This window comes from Antechinus flavipes, chromosome 3 (genome assembly GCF_016432865.1).
Source record: "Antechinus flavipes isolate AdamAnt ecotype Samford, QLD, Australia chromosome 3, AdamAnt_v2, whole genome shotgun sequence".
Lineage (NCBI taxonomy): Eukaryota > Metazoa > Chordata > Mammalia > Dasyuromorphia > Dasyuridae > Antechinus > Antechinus flavipes.
This window is the reverse complement of record NC_067400.1, coordinates 200,608,093-200,622,244: the sequence shown is the minus strand read 5'-3', so window position 1 is coordinate 200,622,244 and position 14,152 is coordinate 200,608,093. Positions and strand designations below refer to the sequence as shown.

Genomic DNA, 14,152 nt, shown 5'->3' with positions numbered 1-14,152 from the left:
GAGGTCCCAAGCACATGAGGCTAAATAGTAATTGGACCATACTCTATTAATATATAAGCTTGGAGAAAGAATGGCCCCCGCCCACTCTTTGTGCAAGTCCTGATGTGTTGTATAGGAAATGACAATTTTGGTGGGTGGAGGGAGGGGAGTGGAAAAGGAAGGGGAGGAGAGACTGCTTGCTTTTGCCATTGCCAAGACCTTTCACCTCAGATCCCCCTCTGTTAGCTGGCTTCCTGTCGCAGCTGCCCATATTGCTATCGCAATCCTTATTCACTTCTTCACTTCAATAAAGATTGAAGATTTTTCCCTTAACCTGAATTCCTGACTCCAGCTGATTTTAAATATGCGGTCATTACACACATGTCCTTGTTTCTCTATGAAAAAGGAATTGGATCTAAACGAGTGGAAATTGGTAGGAGAGGATCTTGTCAATTCTATAATAAAAATGGGCCTAACTCAATTTCCAAAGACATACTTAATACATGTAATTTAATACAACTGGCTTTAGGAAATGTTCTAAGTATTAAAATAAGGAAAAAGAAGAAATAGCAGGAAGGAGAAGTGCCAACTAAACTAGGTGAAAAGAATGGAGTTGCTTACAATTCTGAGTGTGATACTAAACAGCAGGAGGAATTAGATCATTCCACATCTCATGACCCTCCCCCCTCAATTAATCCTTCATGGGTGGAGGGAGAAGGGGGAGGAAGAGAGGCAGAAACACAGTCTGATTCTCCTGTAAAGCAGAGTATGACAAGATTAGAAGAGGCATTAATTAAGGCAAAAAATGAAGGAGAAGATATATCTGATTTTATAAATGCATATCCTGTGATTGAAAAGCTTGACACTTCAGGTCAAAAAGATAGAAAATACACTCCTTTTAATTTGGAAAAAATTAAAGATTTAAAAAAGGGTTGCACTCTTTATGAGGCTACATCCTCTTATGTTAAGATGTTACTAGATAATTTGTCTTATGAAATCTTAACCCCGAGTGATTGGAAATCCATAGCTAGAACATATCTAGAACCGGGACAAAATTTATTGTGGCTTTTGGAGTTTCATGAATTATGTAGGATTCAAGCCCAACACAATAGCCAAACATGAGCTATTGGACAAAAAGCTTTTGACCAACTAGATGGTGAAGGTCAGTGTGCAGAGAGTTCAGAACAGATTTATTATCCCCTAACAGTGTATGAACAAATTTCTAAGGCTGCAATAAAAGCTTGGAATTTTCTTCCTGGACAGAAAGATGGAAATAAAGCCTTCAGAAAAAATAGAGCAAGGTCCCAATGAACCTTTTGCTGATTTTGTGGGACGTTTGCAAACAGCTGTAATAAGAACCATGAGACAATGCAGCAACAGAAATAATGACTAGACATTTGGCTAAGGAAAATGCCAATGAGATATGCAAAAGATTTATATGGAGACTAGACAAAGATGCTCCTTTAGAGGAGATCATAAGACGCCGTGCCACAGTGAGCACAAATGCTTATTATACCCAAACTATGATGAATATGGAAAGACAGGGTCCTTCTTGACAAAGGAATTCTAGAGAAACTCTAGAACATCGTCGATATTTTTAGTGTGGAGAGCTCATTGTAGAAATGGAGGTAGAATGAGAAGGCAAGGTGAGAGAAAACCCAAAACTCCATGTCCAAAATGTAACCAAGGCTTTCACTGGGCCTCTGAATGTAGTTTGACCCAGAGAAATGAGAGGCAGGGCCCAGCTCCACGGTATCAATCAAAGGACAGGTAGGGCATGATAGCAGCTGAGGTTACACCCAGAGAGACTTTAGAAATTCAGGACTCTGATGTCATCAACCAACAGAAAAGCAATCAGGATTACAGTTCAGGAGAATACAGGTTTTTTAACCCAGAAGAGCAGTGTCCAGTGCAAGCAGCTCCGCTATCTTTAGATAATTGCCAGATGATGAGGAGAAATCCCAAAAGAGGTAAATAGAAGGGAATTAGATAGGTTAACTGCTTGGGGAAGAGGATTTGCTTGTATTTCCACAGGCGGATAAGGAATCAGATGGGTGCCAATGAGCTGTATTTGCCTTGTCCCTCAAAGAGAAACAGAAAAAGAGAAAAACCTCAAAACAAAGGAGAAGATTTAAGAAACATCTGACACTGAAAGAGCATGGCTGACAATGAGACTTAAAAGAACTTTAAAATCTTCAGCTTTCAGTTCCTGAAAAACCAGCAACAATCACTGGATTCCCTGAGATGAAATAGAAAAAGAGAAAAACTTCAAAACAAAGGAGATTTAAGAAACATCTGACGCTGAAAGAGCATGTCTGACAATGAGACTGTTAAAAGAACTTTTAAAATCTTCAGGAATCATTGGATTTCCTAACACAAGATGAGACTGTTTTAGTTCTTAAAAAACCAGCAAGAGTCATTGAATTCCTTGAGATGAAAAATTGTTGATGAGACTATTGCAATACTTCAGAGCTTACAGGAACTATTGGATTCCTGGCACATGAACTAATGGATAATGGATTCCTTTTGGACTATTTCTAGGACTTATGGACATGTATAAATTTTCAGGTTGATTCATGTTATTTGTTACATTATTACTAGCCTGTGTTATATTGCTATGTATTTATGTAAATTATGTGTAATGCCTCCCATATTGATGGATTTATGTATACCATGTATATCTGTTTCAAGTTCTGGCCCATATTGATGGATTTATGTGTACCTGTTTCAAATGAGCCCCTTCAGAAACCCGCTAATCTGATTTGACTTCCTATTTCCTTTGGTGTTTTCATCTCCCTTCCTGACACATCAGGGAGGGTGTGACCACCTTCTTTTTATGGTGTTTTCACTCCTTTTTTGAGCAGTCAGGGAAGGCGTGATCACCTCTTTAACAAGTCAAGGAGGTCATGATCACCCTATGTTCTAAAACAAAAGAAAGCGGGAGATGTTGGAATCTTTACAAACTGCTAACTCATTAAAGTTGATAGATTATTGATCTGATCTTACAAGAAGATGTTTTGGGCCAGAACCTGAAACAAGGTATTAAGCAGAACTAACTGATACAATGCCTATGTTCACACCTTTACCCATTGGAGTTCACACGTTTGGGAGATTTCAGGGTTTAGTATGAGATATCCGAATTCACACCTCCCTTGAAACTCTTAGGGCCAGAGAACATTATGAGAAAACCCATAATTCCGCTCTCTGATATAAGAAGAAAGCAGAGTCCCAGTGAAGGGAATTCAGCTGAATTTAGATTGAGAGGGGAGCGTCAAGTGAGTTCAGCCAGAAGCTCTCTCTGAGTTAGGAGTTTTACTTCAGAACATTGACTAGAGTCGGAGAGGAGCACTCTGGGAGATTAAGAGCCAGAAGCTCTCTCTCAGAGGCAAGACAGATTCACCTTGGTGCTGGCTGGAGGCTGAAGAAAGCAGAGGCAAGGGACAAAGCTGCAAGAGCTTTTAGAACCAAGTAGAGAGATAGGCCTCAACTAACCGGGCTATTTTGGAAGGAGAAAATAAACATTTGCATTTTTACCAGCTGGCTGAATTTTGGGTGATTATTACTCTAATCGTAGTTCTTACGAAACTAAGGCTGCCTCCAGAAAACCTCCCCGAGAAACCTGCTTTCTCCCAGAGAGAACTATTATATTTTAAAGGACAAGAACACCACATGATCTGGAGGAAATTCTGGTAAAAATGGACAGGAAGGAACAGCCAGATGGGTAGAAGAAGAAACAGAAGAAAGGTGTCACAAAAATCTAGAGATAGGAGACTATACAGGAAAAGATATGATCAACATTGTTAAAAATTAAAGAAGGAGCAAGAAGGATAAAGAATTTTTTTGGGGGGGGGAATCATTAGCTTTGTCAATTAAGCTATCACTAGTAATTTTGTTAAAAGCAGAACTTCCGTGATAGGACCATGCTAAATTTAAACCAAAGTTAGGGGGACATGACGTGGACAAGGCAGCAGAGGAGACTGAGGGGGAGTACTTAGATATATAGAACCAGCCAAGTATACTGTCACAAAAACCCAGTCAAGAAAGAGAGTATTATAAAGAGATTTTAAACTCATTTAATGTCATGGTGGTACTTTTAAAAGATCAACTTCGTTCTAAACAGTTTTTGAACAAAAACAGATTACATTTTTTTTAAAAGGGTTTTGCTGTATTTGAGCTTGTCCCATCTATTTATATGTAGTGATTTACATAACAAGTTTTTCTGTCTGTGCATATACTTGATCAATAAAACTTTGGTTTTTAATAAAATAATTTTTTAAATGTTTAATAAATGTTTAAATAAAACAAGATGTTAAAGACAGCCATAATTCAAAATATAAAGAAATGGAAATGGAATCCAGACCACTTTCTTGCTTCTAGTCTAGCCTCCATATCCATCATTATGGAAAACAATCCAATTAGAGAAAAAAATAGACCTCCCACCAACTTAATGCCACCTCTAAGCAGGTGAAGAATAGCCCTCCCCCATGCCATTCATTCCAAGCCCTCAGGAGCCAAGACCCTGTCACTTGCCTCTGTAGGTACCAAAGCCTTGTCTCCTAAGCAGTCAAGAAAACTCTCACTATTAAAGTCTTTAGCACTTTCACATATTCCAACATCAGAAACACATACAATTTTATCAATGGAAATGACATTTTAAAAGATTCATTACCTTCTTCAACCTGAGAATCGCAAGGTTTTTCCGTCTTTAACATCTGCAGTGTGTGCTAGCTCTATTTATTAAATAGATTGTCTTGCCTTTCTACTTATATTCCTTATATTTAGCATAGTTCTTTGCACATACTTAAGTGCTTATTAAATATTTTTTCATGCATTCTTTTCATCTTTTCATCTCTTCCACACTGTAGCAATTTAAATTGTTTTCAGCCTTCCTTTGAACCTTCAAAGGTCAGAGTCTATTATTTTTTATGAAGGTCACAGATTCCAAAGCCTGGAGTTTTTGTTCAATAAAAAAATAAACCGATAGACTGATATTTACAAATCTGTTTGAATGTAGTCTACTTCTTCAAAGTCCACAGTTATGATTCACATTTATAACTGAACTTTCCTATGATCTTACAGAATTTTTTCTGCTTAAACATACCATATAGTATTTTCTCTTTCCTAAGTCTGTGGAGGGATAAAAAAGGTGGAAATGAAGGTGTGAAAAGACTACATGCAATGTAAAACCTACAAAAACAATGTTAACCTAGAGGGAGACACAAGACCATCTAGAAAGGATTTACTAGTTATGAAAGTGTCAAAGTATTTAAAGAGCTGATAATTTTACCACTGCTCTTCAAAAGATGCTTATATTAGCATCTCCTCTCCCATCAACTAGCAACAATGTTAGCTATCTTTTGTGGCTTTCTGTGTTTTAAGTTTGTAAACCCTAAAAAATACACAAACATTGACAAAATATAAGCAAAGGTATAGAAACTACAAGTTTCTTTTTACACATTAATTTCCCATATTAACAGTGGTCACAATAAGTTGGAACTGTCTCTCAACAATTATAAAATTTAAATTTAAAAATTAATTGTACTCATTTTGAGCTGTAGCTTATACAAATTCTAAAAAACCAAATAATTGTATAAAAAAAGAAATATCAATTTTTAATTAAATTTTATTTTTTCAATTATCAAACATCTGATTATTCTCCCTTGCATTTCACTGAAAAAAAAAAAGAGAAAAAAGGAAAAATAAAATCATTATTAAGAATAGTCAAATCAAACAAATCTCAATATTGGTCACATTCAAAATGTTTCTTATTTTGCCTATTAGCCCATTAGATCTGTCAAAATGGCATTTTTCTTCATTGTTCTTCTGGAATCCTAGTGGATCACTGATAAGAGTTAAGTCTTTCAAAACCAGTAATACTATTATAAGACAAAACTGTTTCTGATTCTGTTCCCTTTATTCTTATTCAGTCTATACAAACATTCGATGAAGTGTCTCTTAGTACAGTAATATTCTATTGCACTCACATTGTAATTTGTTCACTCATTTCCCACTGGGGAATCCTCTTAGTTCCAGTTCTACTATGTCATCACAAAAAGAGCTGCTATAAACATTTTTATGCACATAGAAACTTTATCCTTTTTGGTCTTCTTGAGGTAATTATATTAACTTATTAAATATCCCAACTCAGATGTCCCAATATTACCTCAATATGTCCAAAAGTAATCTCATCATCCTTTGCTCCTTTGCTTTCGATTTAACCTCCAAATTCTCCCACTGTAATCATGCAAGATCAACATGGAACTCAGGTTCTCAACTCCTTTTTTTTTCTTTTATGCAAAGCTATTTCACCTTAAACCTAGATAATAAAATAAAACTCCATCCTTGACTTAAAAGATTCTCTTTATTCCAATCCATCTCAGACAATATTATCAGACCAACTTTCTCAAAATTGATCATAACTGTTGGACAATGAAGATACTAAAGACAAAAATTAAACAATTTCATGTCTAAAAAAGAAAAGATTCTAAAGAAAAACATACACAAATGAGAAAATTAAAAGTAAATATAATGTAATTCTGAAGCAAGAGGAGATGCCTACAAAAATTTCTTTTTTTTCTTGTCTTAATCCTAACTAACCCTCCATCAATTTAAATTTCTTCTACTTGTTGATATGGATTTCCTCCTTTCTACTTAAGCATTTATAGTCTATAAGACCATACTCTGATTCAATTCAATCCAGAAAGCATTTGTGAAATGCCTATCATATGCAAAAAAAGCACTTGGCCCCAGAGATACAAAGGAAAAAAATTCCTACACTCCCTAAACTGACATGGAGGAGGAGGTGATAACACATACAAACATATATCTGTATCCCAAGGCATAGTGTCACCCAAGACTCTACAGTCAGATGAACTGATCAAGAAAATCATTTCTCTCTTATTTAACTGCACACCCTTGGAGTTACTCCATGAAACTCTCCAAATAGAGCGCATACATGGATAGATTTCTCCCAAACGTGGTTAAAAAAATACTCCAAACCTTAAACTATTCAATTTGTTTGTAAAACAATCTATTGGTTCATGTCATGCCCTTCAACTGGGGTTATTCCCCAACATAGTGTCCAGGGCCCTTTTAAGTTTTTCCCTCCAGTTTCAATATTGTCTCTATACAGATCTATACATATAAACCTCATCTCTTCCCTGAGTGCCAGTGCAAAATCAGCAAATGTCTTTTGGACATTTCTAATTGAATACACACATCTATAATTCATATATCTTTTTATCTTTTTAATCTTCCTCCAAACCTGTCCCTTCTTCCCAACTTGCCTATTTGTTGACAAAGACAACACTATTCTCCTATTCACTCAGGCTTATGACCATGGATCATCCTCTATTTTTCATTCTCACTCATCACACATATTCAATATGCTGCCAAATTTTGCAGCTTCCATCTTCAACGAACTCCCTGCCCTCACACAAGCATAATCCTAGTTTAGGTTCTTATCACTTCTCACACAGACCTTTGCAATGGCCTTCTAATTGGTCTCTTGCCTCAATTCTCTCCCCAGTCCAATTCATCCTCTGGTTGGCTGCTATCATGACAAGCACAGATCTGATCTAGTAACCATCCTTCTTCTCAATGAACTTGATAATCAATTGAACTCAAATGATTCTTAATTGCTTCCTGAATTAACCATTCAGTTTTATTTGACATTTTTATTTCTTTTATTACCTGGCCCCTCAGCCTTCTTATACCATATTCTCTTCCAAGTATTTTCCATTTTGGCAATATTGACTTACCTGCAGTTCCCCTAAGAGATATTCCATCTCCCATTACTGGATCTTTGTAGTAGCTGTCCCCCTTGCCTAAAATGCCCTGTCTCCTCACCTTGATGTTTCCCCGATTTCCTCCAAGTCTCAGCTTCCCCATCTACTCCAGAAAGTTTTTCCTAAGTGGCTAGAAGTTGTGAATGCCTTCTCATAGTGCTTCTCATCTGTTCTGTACATATCTTAAATCCAACCTAAATTCAGTTGTCTCCCCCATTCAAATGTAAGCTCCTAGAGGGCAAGGACCATGTTTTTTGCCTTTCTTTGTTCCCTAGTACCTAGCACATACTAAGCACTTAATAAATGCTCTTTGTCTTGAGATTATAGTTTCTTTTCAAATATCAAAGGTAATAAGAAAAACTAAAGGTTAATAGGGAAGATAACTGAATGCATTTTCAGATTTCTATAAAACATACCATTCTGCACAGGAAGATTGTTTGAGTGATTTTTTCCTTGTTTTTCCTTCTTAATATTCTTTGAATCTAAAAAGAAATATTATGACCAAAATGATTTTTAAGATTTAGAAGCAATCATATGTAAAAGATCACTCAATGTTTCTTCAGTTGTTTATTGAAATTTTTCTAACAGAAAATTCACTTTTATTTACTGGTTTTATACAAATATGTAAAATAATATAACCTGGAATTTAATTAGGCATGTTAGAAAATGCATTAATCAACAAGAGGCAGTGAAGTAGGGTGTAATATTAGACCAAGAATCTGAAAAATCCTGGGTTCAAATATTGCCTCTGATATTTGTTAACAATGTGTACAAGGGAACAATGATTTTAATCTGAGCCTCAAGGAAGTGTAGTCTCAATCTGTATCAATAGAAAAGAGTGTAAACCAAAGAAATAATAGACTATTAACACAGTGACACATCCAATACAACATAAAGATACCACTTAACAAAATGGAACAAGAAATTAATACATTTCCCAAAATACATCAGATATTGATCATAAAAACCAGAAAGTCACATTTTAATTTTATTTGATGTTTTGCTAATTTGTAGTATTAAGAATTTGCAAGATCTAGAGCTACAAAATATTTAGAAATTTAGAGCTAGAAGGGATTTCACAGATGTCATCCAGTCAAATCTATCTGTATAGAAAAACAAAGACACAAGGAAATATAAACTTTCAAAGTAAGTTAATGTTGGACTCTTCTACTTCCTCGATCTAATGATCCCTTTTTACTCTTCCCTCTGAATTCAAGATAAGTACTTTCCAAAAGTCTAACCTACTATATTTATTTTCTGTAATACTATTCAAGACAAATATAACTGATGTTTCACTTTAAGCTATAAAACAGCTACTACCTGGAAGATCAATTAAGACCATCAAATTAAGTTTAAACAAAATTTAAATTTTCTTCTATCTTATTCTTTAAGTATTTCAAATTATTGATTAATAATCAAATAACTTATTCCCCATTCATTCTAATCCAACAAACAAGAAACTGAAATATTTTCCTCCCATATTCTTTGACATGTAAATCACCTTACCTTTATTTATTATCTTCCCCATGGTTGTCCTCTTATTCAGTGTTCTTCCCTGGGGCAGGAAGACCAGGCACTGACTTTTTATTGTGTCAAAGATTCCTGAAAGACATTATTACTATAAATCAGTGGCAGGTTCAACACATATTACCTGTTTCTACTTAAAACTGAATAATCAAAAGGAAGGCTACAAAAAACTTTGAACTAACAAACACTTTCACATTATGAAAATTCAAGTAAATCTCCTTAGGAGATAAAAACTTATTCAATAATCACCAAAAATAGTCCTTAATGGAAATTTGTACATTCAGTGAATATTCTCTTTTAAAGATTCTCAAAAAACTATCCTCAATTCAAATTAAAAATTCAATTAGAAATTCAATTTAAAAAAGAACCATCAAATAATTTAGTCTCAGCACAACTTGTTTTCTTATGAATTTCTATCCATTATCAAATCTAATCAACTGAAATTAAAGGTAGGAGAAAGATGTAAGTTTTTACTTAAAAATTTTGATGAAAATCAAAATCAAAGTTTCAATCCCAATCTCTTGAAAATGTCCACATCTTGCTAAAAGAAACCATAGACAACAAATATAAATTACTAAATACATATGCATGAAATTCCATAGCATCCAAATTTCTAAAGGAAAAATTAAATTAATTACAAGAGGAAATAGCAACTTTTCCCTCTCACAGCTAAATAAGTCTAATAACAAATTTTAAAAGTCAAAGAAATTAATAGAATTTTAGAAAAGTTAAATATGATAAGACATCTAGAGAAAACTGAATAAGAATAGAAAGGTGTACACCTTTTCCGCTATATGTGACACTTTCACAAAAACTCACTATGCATTAAGGCATAAAAACATCACAATCAAATGCAAAAAAGCAGAAATATTACACATGCCCTTTCCAGACCATAACATAATAAAGATTTACATTAAATAAGGGGTTGTAGAAGTATAGATTAAAAGATAATTGGAAACTAAATAATGTAATCTTATAGAATAAATGGGTCAAAGAACAAATTGTAGAAGCAATAATTTCATTAAAGAGAATAAGATAACATTCCAAAATTTGTGGGATACAGCAAAAGCAGTACTTAGGGGAAAATGTACCTCTAAATGAATACATTAATACATACAAATTTAAAAACTAAAACAATAAATTTAAAATCCACAATTATACATGAAAATGCTTATACTAAAAATCAAAGAAGAGATTAATAAAATTGTAAGAAAACCAATGAACTAATAAATAAAACTAGGATCTAATTTTATGGGGGGAAATGGATAAACCATTTGATTTGATCTTTAAAAAAAGGGAAAAAACAAATTACCAATTTCAAAAATGTAATGGATGGATTTATTACTAATAAAAATGAAATTAAAGCAATTAGAGGATATTTAGCTCAATTACATGTCAAAAAAAATCTATCGATTTAAATGAAATGTATGGATCTTTTTTGTTGTTCAGTTGTTTTTTCAGACCTGTCCAGTGAAATGGTTTGCCATTTCCTTGTCCAGCTCATTTTACAATGAGGAAACAAAGACAAACAAGGTCTTGTTTGTCAAGGGTCAAACAGCTACCAAGTGTCAGAACCCAAATTTGAACTCAGGAAGTTATTATCTTCCTGACTCCAGACTCTGCACTTTTTCCACTGCAGCTAGATAGTGCAGTGGAAGGAGGGACGGAAGGAGGGAGAAGGGGGGGGGAGGGGGAGAGAAGGAGGAAGTAGGGAGAAAAGGAGGAAGGAAAAAAGCAAGAAGGAAAGAAGGGGGAAAGGGAGTAGGGAAGAAGAAGGGAGGAAGAAAAAAAGCAGGGGGGAAAGAAGAGAGGGAAGAAGGAAGGGAGGGGGAGAGAAGAAGGGAGGGGGGAGGAGGGAAGGAAGGAGAGAAGAAAGAAGGGAGGGAAGGAGGGAGGGAGAAAGGGAAAAGAGAAAAGGGGGAGGGAGGGAAATTATGAACCATATTCCCTAATGCATATTGATATTAAGTTACCAGAAAGATTTCAGCAATGTATCACAAAAATATATCAAAAAGATCATGACCAAATAGGTATTATATCAAGAACATAAAACTGGTTCAATATTCAATATTAGTAAAACTATCAGAATAACTAATCATACAAATAACAAACAAAAAAATCACATGATTACCAATAGACACAGAATAGACTTTTGACAAAACACAAGGCACATTCCTATCAAAAATACTAGAGAATATAGGATTAAATGGAGATTTCCTTAAAATCAGTAATATTTATCTAAATCACCAGTAAGTATTATCTGTAATGGTAATAAACTTAGAAAAAATTTTAATAAGATCAAGAGAGAAGCAAGGATCTCCATTATCATCACTATTATTCAATATTGTCCCAGAAAGACAACTTATAGCAATTAAGACCAAAAAAGAAATCAAAAGAATAAAATGAACAGTGAGAAAACAGTACTATCACTTTTTGCAGAGAATCAACTAAAAAACTAGCTGGTTTTCACTTTTTTTTTTTACTTTTTTACTTTACTTTTTTTACTTTAGCTGAAGTAATGAACTTCAACAAAATTGCGGATATTAAAAAAAAAACCAGCATCTATCATCAACATTTCTATGAATTACCAAGAAAACCCAGCAGGAAGAGATAAAGAAATTTCATTTAAGATAAGTGTAGATAATATAAAAAACTTGGGAATCTTACCAGCTAAGACAAACCAAGGAACTACATGAACATAATTTCAAAATATTTTTCACACAAAGTCAGACCTAAACAACTGGAGAACAATTCCTTGTTTATTCATAGGCTGAGCCAATATCATAAAAACAATTTTTGCTAAGTTGATTTACTTATTCAGTGCCATAACAAATTACCAAAAAATGTATTTTGTAGAGTTAGAAAAAAAAATCATAAAATTAATCTCTAGGGACAATATATCAAAAATATCAAGGAAATCAATTTTAAAAAAAGAAAGAAAGGTAACTTAGCAGTACCAAATCTCAAATTGTACTACAAAGTAGTAAAAAATCAAAATAATCTGATCCTGGCTAAGAACTACAATAGTAGATTAGTGAAATATGTTTTTACACAAAATACACAGTAATAAATGTCCATAGAAATCTAATATTTGAAAAAACAAAGTTTTGGGGAAAAAAAAAGATGCAAAATTTTGGGAAAAGAAATCACTATTTGACCAAAAATTACTGGAAAAACTAGAAAGCAATTTGGCAGAAACTAGGTATAGCCCAAAATTTTACACTGTATCTGAGATCAAAGATAAGAAGGGTAATATAAATTAGGGGAACATGGAATAATTAATGTACCTGATAAATCTACTGACTGTTTGGGGAAAAATCATATCCAGACAAGAGATAGAGGGAATTCAGGAATATAAAATGGATAATCTTGATGACATGAAAATAAAAAGATTTTGCACAAATTTTTTTTTTTTTTAATGCTGCCAAGATTTAAGACAACAGAAGCAGAAATGGGGGGGGGGGGGGAGGAGAGTGGGAAGGAGAATGGACATTTTACAGCAGCAAGCAGGTTTCTTTGATGAAAAAAACTTCATTTCTTAAATATACAATTTGAGTCAAATTTATAAGAATACAAGTTAATCACTATTTAATACATGGTCAAAGGATATGAACAGGGAGATTATACAAAAAGCAATCAAAGCTTTTGATAGCTACATGAAAAAATGCTCAAAATCATTATGTATGTATTAGAGAAATATAAATTAAAACAATTCTGAAATACACCTTACCTATCAGACTAGCTCTAACATGACAAAAAAGTGAAATAATAAATATTAAAGAGGATGTGGAAAAATAGAGACACTAATAATAATACACTGTGGATTTATAAAATGATCCAACCATTATGGAGAGCAACCTAGAACAATGCCCAAAGGGCTATAAAACTATAAATTCCCATATTACTAGGTCTGTATCTCAAAGAAATCAAAAAAAAAAAAAAAAAAAAAAAAAAAAAAAGACCTATATGTACAAAATTATTTATAGCCGCTCTTTCTGTGACAACAAAGAATTGGAACTTGACAGGATGCCCATGAATTGGACATACAGGAAAGTGATGGAATAGAATACTATTGGGCTTAAAGAAACTTATAAGCAGGATAGTTACAGAAAAATCTGGGGAAGACTTACATGAACTGATATATAAAGAGAAGTGAGCAGAAACAGGAGAATATCATACACAGTAACAGCAATATTTTACAATGATCAACTGTGGAATAATTTAGCTATTTTATGCAATTCCAAAGGATCAATGATGAAAAATGTTATTATCTACCTCCAAAGAAAGAACTGATATAGTGTAAATGCAGATAAAAACATATATTTGATGGTGTTTTATTTTTCCAAATACATGTAATGATAGCTCAATATTCATCTCTGGAAGATTTTGCATTCCAAATTTTTTGTCTCCCTCTCCACCCCTTCCCCTTCCCCAAAACATTAAGCACTCTGATACAGATTATACACATATAATACTTTAAAACATTTCCATATTTGTCATGTTGTGCAAGGAAAATGAGAGCAAAAGGATAAAAGCCAAGAGAAAGAAAAAGCATTCAAATAAGCAAAAAAGGTAAAAATATTAGAAATTTTTTTTAACTTTATTTTTCTTGGGGTGATGTTTTCTTTCACAACATAATTGATAGAAATGTTTTGCATAACTACTCATTTGCTTACTTACAGGAGGGAAAGAATTTGGAACTCAATTTTTTAAAATGAATTTTTAAATGTTTCACACATAATTTAAAAAAAAAAAAAAAGAAAAAGAAAAATGTTGAGCAGGAGGGTTTCAAAAAACCTGAAAAGACTTTTAAACTCTGATACAAAGTAAAGTTAGCAGAACAAAGAGAACACTATACA

The 14,152-nt window shown here is 33.6% G+C and overlaps 1 protein-coding gene across 2 annotated transcripts in view; it reads right to left on the bottom strand.

The window, feature by feature from the left end:
• SCML2 (Scm polycomb group protein like 2) overlaps positions 1–14,152 on the bottom strand; it is a 154,863-nt gene that overhangs the window by 123,332 nt on the left and 17,379 nt on the right. Inside the window, exons 2-3 of one of the 2 annotated variants that reach the window (XM_051984420.1) lie at positions 9,273–9,368; positions 8,183–8,248 (exon numbers count right to left, since the gene is read on the bottom strand). In XM_051984420.1, coding sequence (XP_051840380.1) covers positions 8,183–8,248; positions 9,273–9,294 — 88 coding nt within the window. In that variant the 5' untranslated portion in view covers positions 9,295–9,368. The remainder of the gene's footprint in view (positions 1–8,182; positions 8,249–9,272; positions 9,369–14,152) is intronic. The other variant, XM_051984422.1, reaches the window with a different exon arrangement.